The sequence below is a fragment of the Heteronotia binoei genome, chromosome 10 (assembly GCF_032191835.1).
Source record: "Heteronotia binoei isolate CCM8104 ecotype False Entrance Well chromosome 10, APGP_CSIRO_Hbin_v1, whole genome shotgun sequence".
Lineage (NCBI taxonomy): Eukaryota > Metazoa > Chordata > Lepidosauria > Squamata > Gekkonidae > Heteronotia > Heteronotia binoei.
In genome coordinates, this window is record NC_083232.1 from 1,912,828 (window position 1) to 1,925,431 (window position 12,604).

General features: G+C 52.1%; 1 protein-coding gene across 1 annotated transcript in view; it reads left to right on the forward strand.

Annotated features, from left to right (window-relative positions):
• The window catches only part of CSPG5 (chondroitin sulfate proteoglycan 5), a 53,272-nt gene extending 42,427 nt beyond the window's left edge, over positions 1–10,845 (forward strand). The window contains exons 7-8 of the mRNA XM_060248244.1: positions 2,419–2,572; positions 10,398–10,845. Coding sequence (XP_060104227.1) covers positions 2,419–2,572; positions 10,398–10,559 — 316 coding nt within the window. The 3' untranslated portion in view covers positions 10,560–10,845. The remainder of the gene's footprint in view (positions 1–2,418; positions 2,573–10,397) is intronic.
• The last annotated feature ends 1,759 nt before the right edge of the window (positions 10,846–12,604 follow it).

Genomic DNA, 12,604 nt, shown 5'->3' on the forward strand with positions numbered 1-12,604 from the left:
GACTTTGTATAATTTAATAATAGAAGCTGGTTTTCACGGTGGGTTATGTACCTTTGATTTTTTTGCCCGCCTGGAGTCTGGCATCTGCACTGAGCCCGGTCTTTCGAGTTATGTGGTTCTCTTGTTGAAAGCTTGATTTTCTTTCCCATGGGGAAGCAGTCCAGCATTCGCTGCTGGGCTGTGAATTTGCAGGTTGCCAGCTGCGGGCAGGCTGGAAGACGCCCGAGTGAGTGGAGGAGGCCCCATCTCCGAAGGTCATGGGAGCTGCCTCCCGTTAGCTTGTGTTCCTCCCTCCCACCCTTTTCTTTGCCAAGCAGCTAACAAATGCAAATGAGTTGCCCCCCCCCCCCCCGCCAACCCACCCGAGCTCACAGGCACAATGCTCTCCCCCCCCCTCGCCTGTCCAGGAGTTTTGTAGCAGCTGCGTCTCAGCATGGGGGTGGCTGAGTCTGGCCCGGCAGATGGTGCTTTGTCCCTTGGGGGGGCAGGGAGGAAAGATTCCATCACTGGCGTCTTCTGAGCCACAGGTCATCCTGGAAGGGGGGTGGGGAGAGGCAGCTCTGGGGGGGGAGGGACATTCCTGGAGATGTGGGGGTGGAGCCTCGAGAGGGGAGGGGCTTCAGAGGCTCCCCAGCACAGCAGCGACATTACGGCACTTCCCACCAACACCATTTCGATTTCAGTTGATTTTAATTAGATCCAGGAGAAGAAGTCAGCAGTGACTCACAAGAGCTCCTGCCCTAGGCCCAGATTTTGTTAGTATTTAAGGTGTTATGAGGGGTCTGGAGACTGAGTTCTATGAGGAAAGTCTGAAGGAGCTGCGCATGTTTTGCCTGGAGAGGAGGCGGCTGAGAGGTGATCCCCATCTTGGGGCTGTCGTCATAGAGAGGATGGTTCAGAGTTGTTTTCTGTGGCCCCGGAAGGCTGGACCAGAAACAACAAGTTGAAATTAAATCAGAAGAGTTTTTGGCTCAACATTATATATATGTGTATGTATATATATATACATACACATAGTATACACAGTATATATACATACTGTGGCAAATAGCCACTGATGGACTTCTGCTCCATATTTTTATCTAATCCCCTCTTGAAGCTCTCTATGCTTGTAGCCGCCATTACCTCCTGTGGCAGTAAATTCCATGTGTTAATCACCCTTTGGGTGAAGAAAGACTTCCTTTTATCCGTTTTAACCTCAGCAATTTCATTGAATGCCCGTGAGTTCTTGTATTGTGAGAAAGGGAGAAAAGGACTTCTTTCTCTACCTTCTCCATCCCATGCATAATCTTGTCAACCTCTATCATGTCACCCCACAGTCAACATTTCTCCAAGCTAAAGAGCCCCAAGCGTTTTAACCTTTCTTCATAGGGAAAGTGTTCCAACCCTTTAATCATTCTCGTTGCCCTTTTCTGGACTTTTTCCAATGCTATAATATCCTTTTTGAGGTGCGGTGACCAGAATTGTACACAGTATTCCAAATTAGAGCCAGTCCTCAGTGGAACAGGCTTCCTCCTTGGGGGGTAATGGGCTCTCTTTCCTTGGAGTTTTTTAAACATAAGCTAGATGACCATCTGACAGCAGTGCTGATTCTGTGAACTTAGGCAAATCGTGAGGAGGCGGGCAGGGGAGGTCCTTGTGAGTTTCCTGCATTGTGCAGGGGGTTGACTCTGGAAGTCCCCGCCAACTCCATGATTCTGTACTGAAGGAGTGAGCAGTGACTCATGAAGGCTCCTTCCCTGCCATCAATTTTGTTAGTCTTTCAGCTGCTACTGCCCTCTTGCTTTTTTTCTATTTGAATGAGAAACCACTTCCATGAAATGCGCCCTGCACTGTGGGGTCGTGGTGTGGGAGGTGGGGCCCTGGGTGCGTGAGCAGCCAAGATGAACCCATTCACAGGTCTGGGCCAGTCCATTCCATTGGCTTCAAGGCCACGCTCAGTATCGCGCTTGCACAGTCCTCTGCGTTACTACTCAGAAGGAAGACCTGCAGTATTCAGTGGGGCTTCCTCCTAGGTCTGGGTATGCAGGAGAGCAGTTGGGTTTCTTGCGTAGTCTCATGTCTTCGTTCGCTGCTTCCACATGTCCCTGGATGGAGGGTGCGAAGATCCAATGAGCTTCAGAAAGCAGGCATGTCTAGTATGAAACAGGGTGAGACAGGGCATCTGAACATGCCCAGGTGGGCTTTCTGCTTGATGAGGACATCTCCCACTCAAACGTTGATGCCCCAGTATCGAAAACAGGTTCTGGGACTGAAGCCCCAAATGTCCACTGCCCTTTGGCCCCCCGAGTGACCCTTCGCTTCTCTGCCTGAGTTTGTGATAGGAGTGCTTTTGTCGTGCTTTGTGGGAGTGTCTGACTGCCATCTTTCTCTTCCCGCCTCCCCTTTCGTGCTTTGTCTCTTCTTCCCCGCCGGCAGATACCGAACTCCGTCGGAACTCCACAACGACAACTTCTCCCTGTCCACAATTGCCGAGGGCTCCCACCCAAATGTAAGGAAATTTTGCGACACCCCGTGTAACCTCTCCCCTCATGCCCGTGCATTGGCTTACTATGATAACATTATCTGTCAGGTAACTTGTCTTCTTCACGTCTCCCCCTTCTGCATGCTTCAGACCCTTTGCGGCAGCCTTTCCGCACTCTCCCTGCCCGCTCCCACCCGCTTCCCAGAATGCTCAGCGCAGCAGCATCACCGGCAAGAGGCCTCGCTAATGGGTGCTGAGGGAGGCCCAGCCTTGTGGCAGTCGCAGTTCCTGATCTCCTTCCTGTGATGGAGGAGTGCCGTTGTACCTCTGCATGCTTGTGCATGGCAGCAAGGCAGAGGTGATGGCACTTAGTCCCCCTCCTTTGGCATGTGGCATCCATCCTAAAGGACTCCCTCTGTAAGTCTGGGGTTCACCAAAAAAGTAGCTACAGGAGACAGGGATCCGCGTGAGATTCCGAAATGTCCAGTGGTCTTTGCAGGCCTCCATGTGGGATTGCTACTTTTTCAAAAAAAGTACATCTCCTTTTGCACTTAGTGTCTGGTTGTTCCCTGTTAATGCTCCAGATCGTTGGGAGCTGTTGCTGTGCACCTCTAGAACAGGGTTCCCCGGGCCATGGACCGGTACTGGTCCGTGGCCTGTTAGCAACCGGGCCGTGAGTTGTATAATTATATCATTAAATATTACAATGTAGTAACAACAACAAGACATCGGATTTATATCCTTCCCTCCACCCCGAATCTCAATATCAGAGTGGCTTACAATCTCCTTTCCCTTCCTCCCCCACAACAGACACCCTGTGAGGTGGGTGGGGCTGGAGAGGGCTCTCCCAGCAGCTGCCCTTTCAAGGACAACCTCTGCAAGAGCTATGGCTGACCCAAGGCCATTCCAGCAGCTGCAAGTGGAGGAGAGGGGAATCAAACCCGGTTCTCCCAGATAAGAGTCCATGCACTTAACCACTACACCAAACTGGCTCTCTATTAGAGCTATGGCTGACCCAAGGCCATTCCAGCAGGTGCAAGTGGAGGAATGGGGAATCCAACCCGGATATCCCAGATAAGAGTCCGCACACTTCGCCACTACACCAAACTGGCTCTCTATTAGAGCTATGGCTGACCCAAGGCCATTCCAGCAGCTGCAAGTGGAGGAGTGGGGAATCAAACCCGGATATCCCAGATAAGAGTCCACGCACTTAACCACTGCACCAAACTGGCTCTCTATTAGAGCTATGGCTGACCCAAGGCCATTCCAGCTGCTGCAAGTGGAGGAGTGGGGAATCCAACCCGGATGTCCCAGATAAGAGTCCATGCACTTAACCACTACACCAAACTGGCTCTCTATTAGAGCTATGGCTGACCCAAGGCCATTCCAGCTGCTGCAAGTGGAGGAGTGGGGAATCCAACCCGGATGTCCCAGATAAGAGTCCATGCACTTAACCACTACACCAAACTGGCTCTCTATTAGAGCTATGGCTGACCCAAGGCCATTCCAGCTGCTGCAAGTGGAGGAGTGGGGAATCCAACCCGGATGTCCCAGATAAGAGTCCATGCACTTAACCACTACACCAAACTGGCTCTCTATTAGAGCTCTGGCTGACCCAAGGCCATTCCAGCAGCTGCAAGTGGAGGAGTGGGGAATCAAACCTGGTCCTCCCAGATAGGAGTCTGCACACTTAACCACTACATCAAACTGGCTCTCTATTAGAGCTATGGCTGACCCAAGGCCATTCCAGCAGCTGCAAGTGGAGGAGTGGGGAATCAAACCCAGTTCTTCCAGATAAGAGTCTGCAGACTTAACCACTACACCAGACTGTCTCTCTATTAGAGCCATGGCTGACCCAAGGCCATACCAGCAGATGCAAGTGGAGGAGTGGGGAATCAAACCCGGTTCTCCCAGATAAGAGTCTGCACACTTAACCTGCGCACCAAACTAATAGAAATAAGGTGCACAATTGTACCCTCCAGAAACCACTGCCCGCCCACCCCCAGTCCCTGGAAAAACTGTCTTCCATAAAACCGGTCCCTGGTGCCAGAAAGGTTGGGGACCGCTGCTCTAGAACAAAGATGAGATTTCCAGGCCCCAAAGGAATCCTGATCCTTTTCCTTCCCCCCGTCCAAGGATTGCTAAGCAACGCCAGTGCTGCTGTGCCCCCTCCTCTTCTTCCAGCTGCATATGCCACACAACAGTGGTAGTGGAGAGCCACAAAGAAAGTGTGGTGCATCCTTCTTTCCCATACACTGCTGTTAGCAATGGTTGCTAGGTGACACTAGGCCTGCGAGGCTCCATCCTCTGACTAGGCCCAGCAGTGAATGCTGTTAGTAGTGGTTGCTAGGCAACACCAGGGCTCTGAGGCTTCATCCTGTCTGACTAGGCCCAGCAGTGAGTGCTGAGAGCTTCTTTCGGTTCCGCAGGCTATATGGCCTTCTGGTCCCACGCACAAACCCCCAGTCGAGTGACATTGCTGGGGCACGTAGATGTTGCCAGTGTCTGTGCCCCAGTGTTAGTGACTAGGATTGTCAGGTCCAATTCAAGAAATATCTGGGGTCTTTGGGGGATGGAGCCGGGAGCAAGGTTGTGACAAGCATAACTGTGAACTGCTCTCACCTGGGGATTGGCAACCCTGTTAGTGACTCTCATGCACAGATCTGTTCCTTGCCTCAGCCCCAGAGAGCTAACAAGGGGATCTAGCCAAACCGCTTCTTTTGAGACAGAATCCTTCTCTTCAGACAACAGCTCAGTTGTGCAAACACCACTGAACTCCCTGCTCTGTTCCCACCAAGTGTGGTTTCTGTCACTACAAGAGGCCTGAAGTACCACAGACGGGCAGCCACACCTCTGAGGGAGCTGGGGTGTGGGGTGTGCTGGGGCTGCAGATGACATCATGAAGCCATTGCTCTTGCTTTGAGCTTGTCTGATCAACACGCTTCCCTCCTTCATGTTTGATTCCGCCCCCCCCCCCCTTTTGTGTTCATTGCTATGTGGGCTTATCTCCGCTTGTCTGCCATAGCCTGTGTCTTACTGTCTGTCTGTCTGTCTGTATGTGATTCAGCCACATAATTTTGGCCGGAAGCAGTGCCGAGGTGGGACTGTGTGAGGGAAGGAATGCTTTGTTTGGGTTGCCCCTATTTGCCGTGGCTGCCTGGGGCAGAGGGAGGGAGGGGCTTCAGAATGCAACCGCATGTTCAGAGCATCAATAACTTTGTGGGGCATGAGGCCAGGTCTCCAGGATCTTTTGTGTGACCCAGCCAGTACTTCTGGGGAGGCGGGGGGGGGGGCGGGTTACTCCTATTTATCTGTACAACGATTCCTTTGTTTTTGCGCCTCCATCTCGGTCAATTGGGGGCCCTTGGAGCACCCCTGATTTGGATTGAGGAGGGGAGGGCCCAGAGAGAGACTGTGTCTTAGCGGAGGCAGGCTGAAAGTCCCTGGGCTCAATTGTTTAAGGATGTCAGAAGAAGACTGCAGATTTATACCCCGCCCTTCTCTCTGAATCAGAGACTTAGAGTGGCTCACAATCTCTTATATCTTCTCCCTTCACACCCCGTAAGGTGGGTGGGGCTGAGAGAGCTCTGACTGAAGCTGCCCTTTCAAGGACAACTCCTGCAAAAGCTATGGTTGACGCAAGGCCATTCCAGCAGGTGCAAGGGGAGGAGTGGGGAATCAAACCCGGTTCTCCCAGATAAGAGTCCGCACACTTAACCAGTACACCAAACTGGCTCTCTATTAGAGCTATGGCTGACCCAAGGCCATGCTAGCAGGTGCAAGTGGAGGAGTGGGGAATCAAACCCGGTTCTCCCAGATAAGAGTCCACACACTTAACCACTACACCAAACTGGCTCTCTATTAGAGCTATGGCTGACCCAAGGCCATGCTAGCAGGTGCAAGTGGAGGAGTGGGGAATCAAACCCGGTTCTCCCAGATAAGAGTCCACACACTTAACCACTACACCAAACTGGCTCTCTATTAGACCTATGGCTGACCCAAGGCCATGCTAGCAGGTGCAAGTGGAGGAGTGGGGAATCAAACCCGGTTCTCCCAGATAAGAGTCTGCACACTTAACCACTACACCCAACTGGCTCTCTATTAGAGCTATGGCTGACCCAAGGCCATGCTAGCAGGTGCAAGTGGAGGAGTGGGGAATCAAACCCGGTTCTCCCAGATAAGAGTCCGCACACTTAACCACTACACCCAACTGGCTCTCTATCAGAGCTCTGGCTGACCCAAGGCCATCTCAGCAGTTGCAAATGGAGGAGTGGGGAATCAAACCTGGTTCTCCCAGATAAGAGTCCACACATTTAACCACTACACCCAACTGGCTCTCAGGGATCAGGTGGTAGCGAGAGCTCCGGAGAGCTGCTGCCAGTCAGAGCAGACGATACTGAACTTGCTGGCGCTGCTCACCACCATCACAACCCCACTGTTTCCCTAACCTCAAACAGCCTCCCATAGCTACCAATTGCAACCCAAAGCAACCTGTTTGCTTTCCCCAGTAGTGCATACAGCAGCTCTAAAGCAGAGTAAATCTGAACTCCCCATGCCAGCGGCACCTTTAAGACCAACGAAGTTTAATTTGGGATATAAGCTTTCATGTGCATGTATGCTTCTAGTCACTAGTGTGCATGCACACAAAAGCTTGTATACAGAATTAAAATATTGTTGGTCTTAAAGGTGCCACTGGACTCCGACTTTGTAGTTTTTCACCTGTTGGTGATAAAAGGTACACTGTATCTCAGTTCTCGCAGTGCCAGGTGTCATCTGAGCCTGTTGTGCCAGGTACTGCCAGGCTCCGCCATTTTATATGCCCTGCCACCCCTACCCTAGCATGGACCATCCTTCCTTCCAGAGGTGCACCTCTTCTGGAATCTGAGCCTCAGAGGAACATCTCAAAAGAGCCCTGCTCGATCAGACCAGTGAGCGTCCCATGAGTCCGGAATCCCATCTCACACAAGGCCAACCAGTTCCTCTGGAGGACCAACAATGGGGCAGAGAGGCTGAGGCTTATCCCCCAGTAAGAACATCAGAAGAGCCCTGCTGGGTCAGACCAGGGAGGGTCCATCTAGTCCAGCCTCCTGTCTCACACAGTGGCCACCCAATTCCTCTGGAGGGCCAACAACAGGGCAGAGAGGCTGAGACCTTCCCCTGAGAAGAACATCAAAAGAGCCCTGATGGATCAGACCAGTGAGGGTCCATCTAGTCCAGCCTCCTGTCTCCCACAGTGGCCACCCAGTTCCTCTGGAGGGCCAACAACAGGGCAGAGAGGCTGAGAAGAACATCAGAAGAGCCCTGCTGGGACAGAACAGGGAGGGTCCATCTAGTCCAGCCTCCTCTCTCACACAGTGGCCAGCCAGTTCCTCTGGAGGGCCAGCAACAGGGCAGAGAGGCTGAGGCCTTCCCCTGAGAAGAGCATCAGAAGAGCCCTGCTGGGACAGAACAGGGAGGGTCCATCTGGTCCAGCCTCATGTCTCACACAGAGACAGATCAGTTCCTCTGGAGGGCCAACAGGCTGAGGCCTTCCCCTGATGTTGCTCAGGTAGTCTGACTCTGCTTCCCCAGCAGAGGTGATTTGGGACATTAAAACAGTCTTATATCTGAGAACAAGCCATTGTTGAACCTGGCTGATGCCACTATGGCAATAGCAGTAGGCATAACAGTAGTGTCCTTGCCGTCTCCAGCTGGGCCCAAACTGCTGGTCAGTGAAGCATCGCACCCTCTAATGTGGGGAGAGATGGCTCCATGCCTGGAGCAATAGTAGGAAAAGAAAGCGAGGTCTCCGTGCAGCAGGAGAATCCTCAGGTGTGCAGAGCACAGGACATTCTTCCTTCCCTCCCTGAAGGAGAAGGGACCCCCAGGTGTCCACATGCATGCAGCCCCCCTGTTGCTATGCAACCCTGGCAGCACGAGGTGCAAGCCGAGCCTCTGCTCAGCATCGAGCAGAATGGCCACAAGAGGCTCACTGTTCGTTTGCTTCGCAGCAGGGCTTTTATTTGTCGTAGGGACTCCTTTGCATATTAGGCCACACCCCACTGATGTAGCCAATTCTCCAAGAGCTGACAGGGCTCTTAGCACAGGGCCTACTGTAAGCTCCAGGAGGATTGGCTACATCAGGGGTGTATGGAACCCCTGTGGAACTCAGCGGGAAATCCTTTGCATATTAGGCCACGCCTCCCTGATGCAGCCAATCCTCCAAGAGCTGACAGGGCTCTTAGCACAGGGCCTACTGTAAACTCCAGGAAGGTTGGCTACGTCAGGGGTGTGCGGCCTAATATGCAAAGGAGTCCCTGCTACAAATAAAAGCCCTTATCGGCGGGATCTCCCCACAGCACTGAGATCAGGGCTTACTGCTTGCCTGCCCCCTCGCTGCCCTTCCTCTGGAGCCCCATGGAGCAATAATTGATGGGGCAATACCATTTTTCTTAGAATTGAGCCTGGTAGGACCTGAGAGACAAGCAAGGTTTTCAGCAAGGTGTGAACTGAGAGTGACAGCTCCCTTTGCCGCATACCAAGAGAGTTCTGACTCTTGAAATCTCCGCCCCTGGGAATCTTGTTGGTTTCTGAGGTGTTGCTGTCCTTGAACGTGGCTCCTCTGCTCTGAAGTCCTTTTCTAGCTGTACAGTCTGACATGGTTGTTTTGGCAGATTTCTGGATGCAGCAGGGAGCAAGGGTTGGCGTTGATCAGATCTCGCGAGATGATATTCGTGCTGTTCCCCAGCGGCACCGAAGAGTAGTGGACTCTAATCTGGAGACCCGGATTGGATTCTCCACTCCTCCACTTGCAACTGCTGGAATGGTCTTGGGTCAGCCAGAGCTTTTGCAGGAGTTGTCCTTGAAAGGGAAGCTGCTGTAAGAGCTCTCTCAGCCCTACCCACCTCACAGGGTGTTTGTTGTGGGGTGGGGGGGAAGTAGAGGAGATTGTAAGCTTCTCCTGAGATTTGGATAGCGTCTTCTTGAGAGCCAGTTCAGTGTTAAGTGTGTGGACTCCTATCTGGGAGAACCAGGTTCAATTCCCTACTCCTCCACATGCAGCCGCTGGGTGACCTTGAGCCAGCCGCAGTTCTCTCAGAGCTCTCTCAGCCCCACCTGCCTCATAAGGTGTCTGTGGTGGGGAGAGGAAGGGAAAGGAGATCGTCTGCTGCTCCAAGACTCCTTCAGCTAGTGAAGGGCAGAGTATAAAAACCAACTCTTCTACTTCCCCAGCAAAGTTAATTTAATTTTTAATTTAATTTGCAACTTAGACCCCCGCCCTATCCCACAAAGCGGGCTCAGGGCAGCTTACAACATTAAACAGCTGTAAGACACGTAATAGACCACTACAGAGAATTAAGAACTATAATGAAGCTGGACCGCCTATGTAAGAAATTTTATAGCACCGTTTCAAATTTTTAAATTATAAATTGTTCTATGTTTTTGATTTTATAACCATAAGGCATTGTTATTATGGTATTGTGACCGTGAGCCGCCCGGAGTCCGTATGGAGTGAGCGGCATACAAACGTAAGGGAAATAAATAAAACATATCAAATTAAACACAACACATTTAAAATCTCACAAACATAAGACATACAGATTAAAAGAGGACCCCAACTCCAGCCATAGTTCAGCGTAGTTCTGGGGGTGTATTCACTTTTGAGGCTCAAAGTTTCCTCCCTTTAGGATAGACTTTTCGCACGGCTTTTATTTCCGGCAGCCTTTTAACCTCACAACGGCCCTGCGAGGTAGGTTAGGCTAAGAGATGGGAGTCTTGCCCAAGGCCAGCGGATGAGCTTTTGGCTGGGCAGGAATTTGCATCTCCAGTTTTGCCCCCCATTGGCTGTTGCTGATCTGCTTATTAGGAGGTTTCATGTGCTATACCTTACGCTGTGACACTGACTCCTTTTCTCTCCTCCCTGCTCCCTCCCTCCCCTCCCCCCAACATTTAGGATGACCCCAATGCCCCCCTCAAGCTCCAGGACCCCTTGAAATCCTGCCTCAAGGAAGAGGAGTCCTTTAACATCCAGAACTCCGTGTCGCCCAAGCTTGACAATGGGAAAGGGGACCCGGGCGACTCGGAGGTGAATTGTCTCCAGAACAACCTGACATGAAGCCGGGAAGGGGCCAGAGAACTCAAACGAAAGGGTGGGGGGGGGGGATGGAAAGCACGAGAGCCATTTCCGATTGTACAAATCTCATTTCTTGTAACTGTTTGTTCTGTTTCCTTCCCTGACTTCATAGCATGCTTTGATGTATTTTGTACAGAGAAAAAAAAAAGAAAGAAAGAAATAATACGCGAGAAGACGCCGCCGAGTGTTTCCTCAATGAATTGTGGGTTGTTTGGTATGTCCCTGTCTATATATTGCCTGGGTTAGCTCCTCCCTCCCTCCCTCTCTCCCCAGGGTCGCATGGCCCTTTAACTTCCCAGGAAAGTCCGCAGAGGGCTGTGTCCCTGGGGGGCTAACAGCAACCAGGATCAAGCCAAGCCTGTCTGGTACTGGCAGTATTGTTGGGGCTACTTGGCTCGCCCCGGCGGACCAGCTGTGGGAGAAATGGGCTAACCCATTTCCTCTGCTTGTGGCCCCCGCAGCCGGCGGGACTGGAGGAGGGGGAGGTGGGCTGTCTGAAGACAGTGGCCACGATCCTGCGTCTTGCTCACAGCCCAGCGTCCTCCGTGTTGCTGCCGGCACCTCAAAGGCCGCGCAGTTCCTCTTGCTTCTTGGGGTGTCTAATCCCCCAGTTTGCCCCTCCCCCCCTTCCCCTGCCCCGCCCCCCGCTGTGATTTCTAAACCTTTGCCGTGACTCAGCTCACTTTTGTTTTGTACTCTTACCCAGCCTTTTTTTGAGAAACGAGTTTAAAAATGTGAAAAAAATTAAAAGATCTTGAAATAAAAAACAACACATTTTTTTAAAAGTTAAAAGCTGTGACCTGGTGTCTCTTGCTGTGGGGGCAGGGCCGGCACTTGGCAAATGCAAGACCAAGAACACAGGTGCTGAAAGATACCCTAGGATGGTACTGAGAATCATAGAATTGGAAGGGACCCCAAGGGTCATCTAGTCCAGCCCCTGCACAATGCAGGAAACTCACAGATACCTCCCCCTAAATTCACAGGATCCTCATTGCTGTCGGATGGCCATCCAGCCTCTTTTTAAAAACCTTCAAAGGACAGCCCACCATCTCCCGAGGAGGAAGCCTGTTCCACTGAGGAACTGCTCTAATGGTCAGGAAGTTCTTCCTAATAGAATCGTAGAGTTGGAAGGGACCTCCAGGGTCATCTAGTCCAACCCCCTGCACAATGCAGGAAACTCACAAACGCCTCCCCCTAAATTCACAGGACCTTCACTGCTGTCAGATGGCCATCCAGCCTCTGTTTAAAAGCCTCCAAGAAAGGAGAGCCCACCACCTCCCAAGGAGGAAGCATCTTCCACTGAGGAACCGCTCTAACGGTCAGGAATCATAGAATCCTAGAGTTGGAAGGGACCTCCAGGGTCATCTAGTCCAACCCCCTGCACAATGCAGGAAACTCACAAACGCCTCCCCCTAAATTCACAGGATCCTCATTGCTGTCTAGCCTCTGCTTTAAAACCTCCAAAGAAGGAGAGCCCACCACCTCCCAAGAAGGAAGCCTGTTCCACTGAAGAAGCGCCCTAACGATCAAGACGTTCTTCCTAATGTTGAGCCGAAAACTCTTTTACTTGGAAGGCACAGTCATCTGGAGCTGGAGAGGCAAGAAGCCAGTTGTCACAGGGCAAGGTAGCGAGCAAGGGGTTGGGGGGAGAGAGGTGCCAGCCCAGCCCAGAACAAACAGGCAAGTAAACGGGGCACAGACCAGCGGGTACAAGCTGTCGCCAAACAGCTTCATGCTAAGGACAACCTCCTCGGATTTAGGAATCATGTTGGAGTTGGGACTTTGACTGATGAAGCAAAAGCCCTCTGGGTCATGAGCAGGAGTGGCCTTGCTGTCCTCGGGGAAGGGGGAGGACTGTGGCCCAGTGGGAGAGCCTCTGCTTGGCATGCAAAAGGTCCCCGGTTCAATCCCCAGCAGCACCTCCACTTGAAAGGGCCAGGCAGGAGGGGATGGGAAAGGCCTCTGCCTGAGCCCCTGGAGAGCAGCTGCCAGTCTGAGGAGACAAGACTGGCCTGAATGGGCCCTGA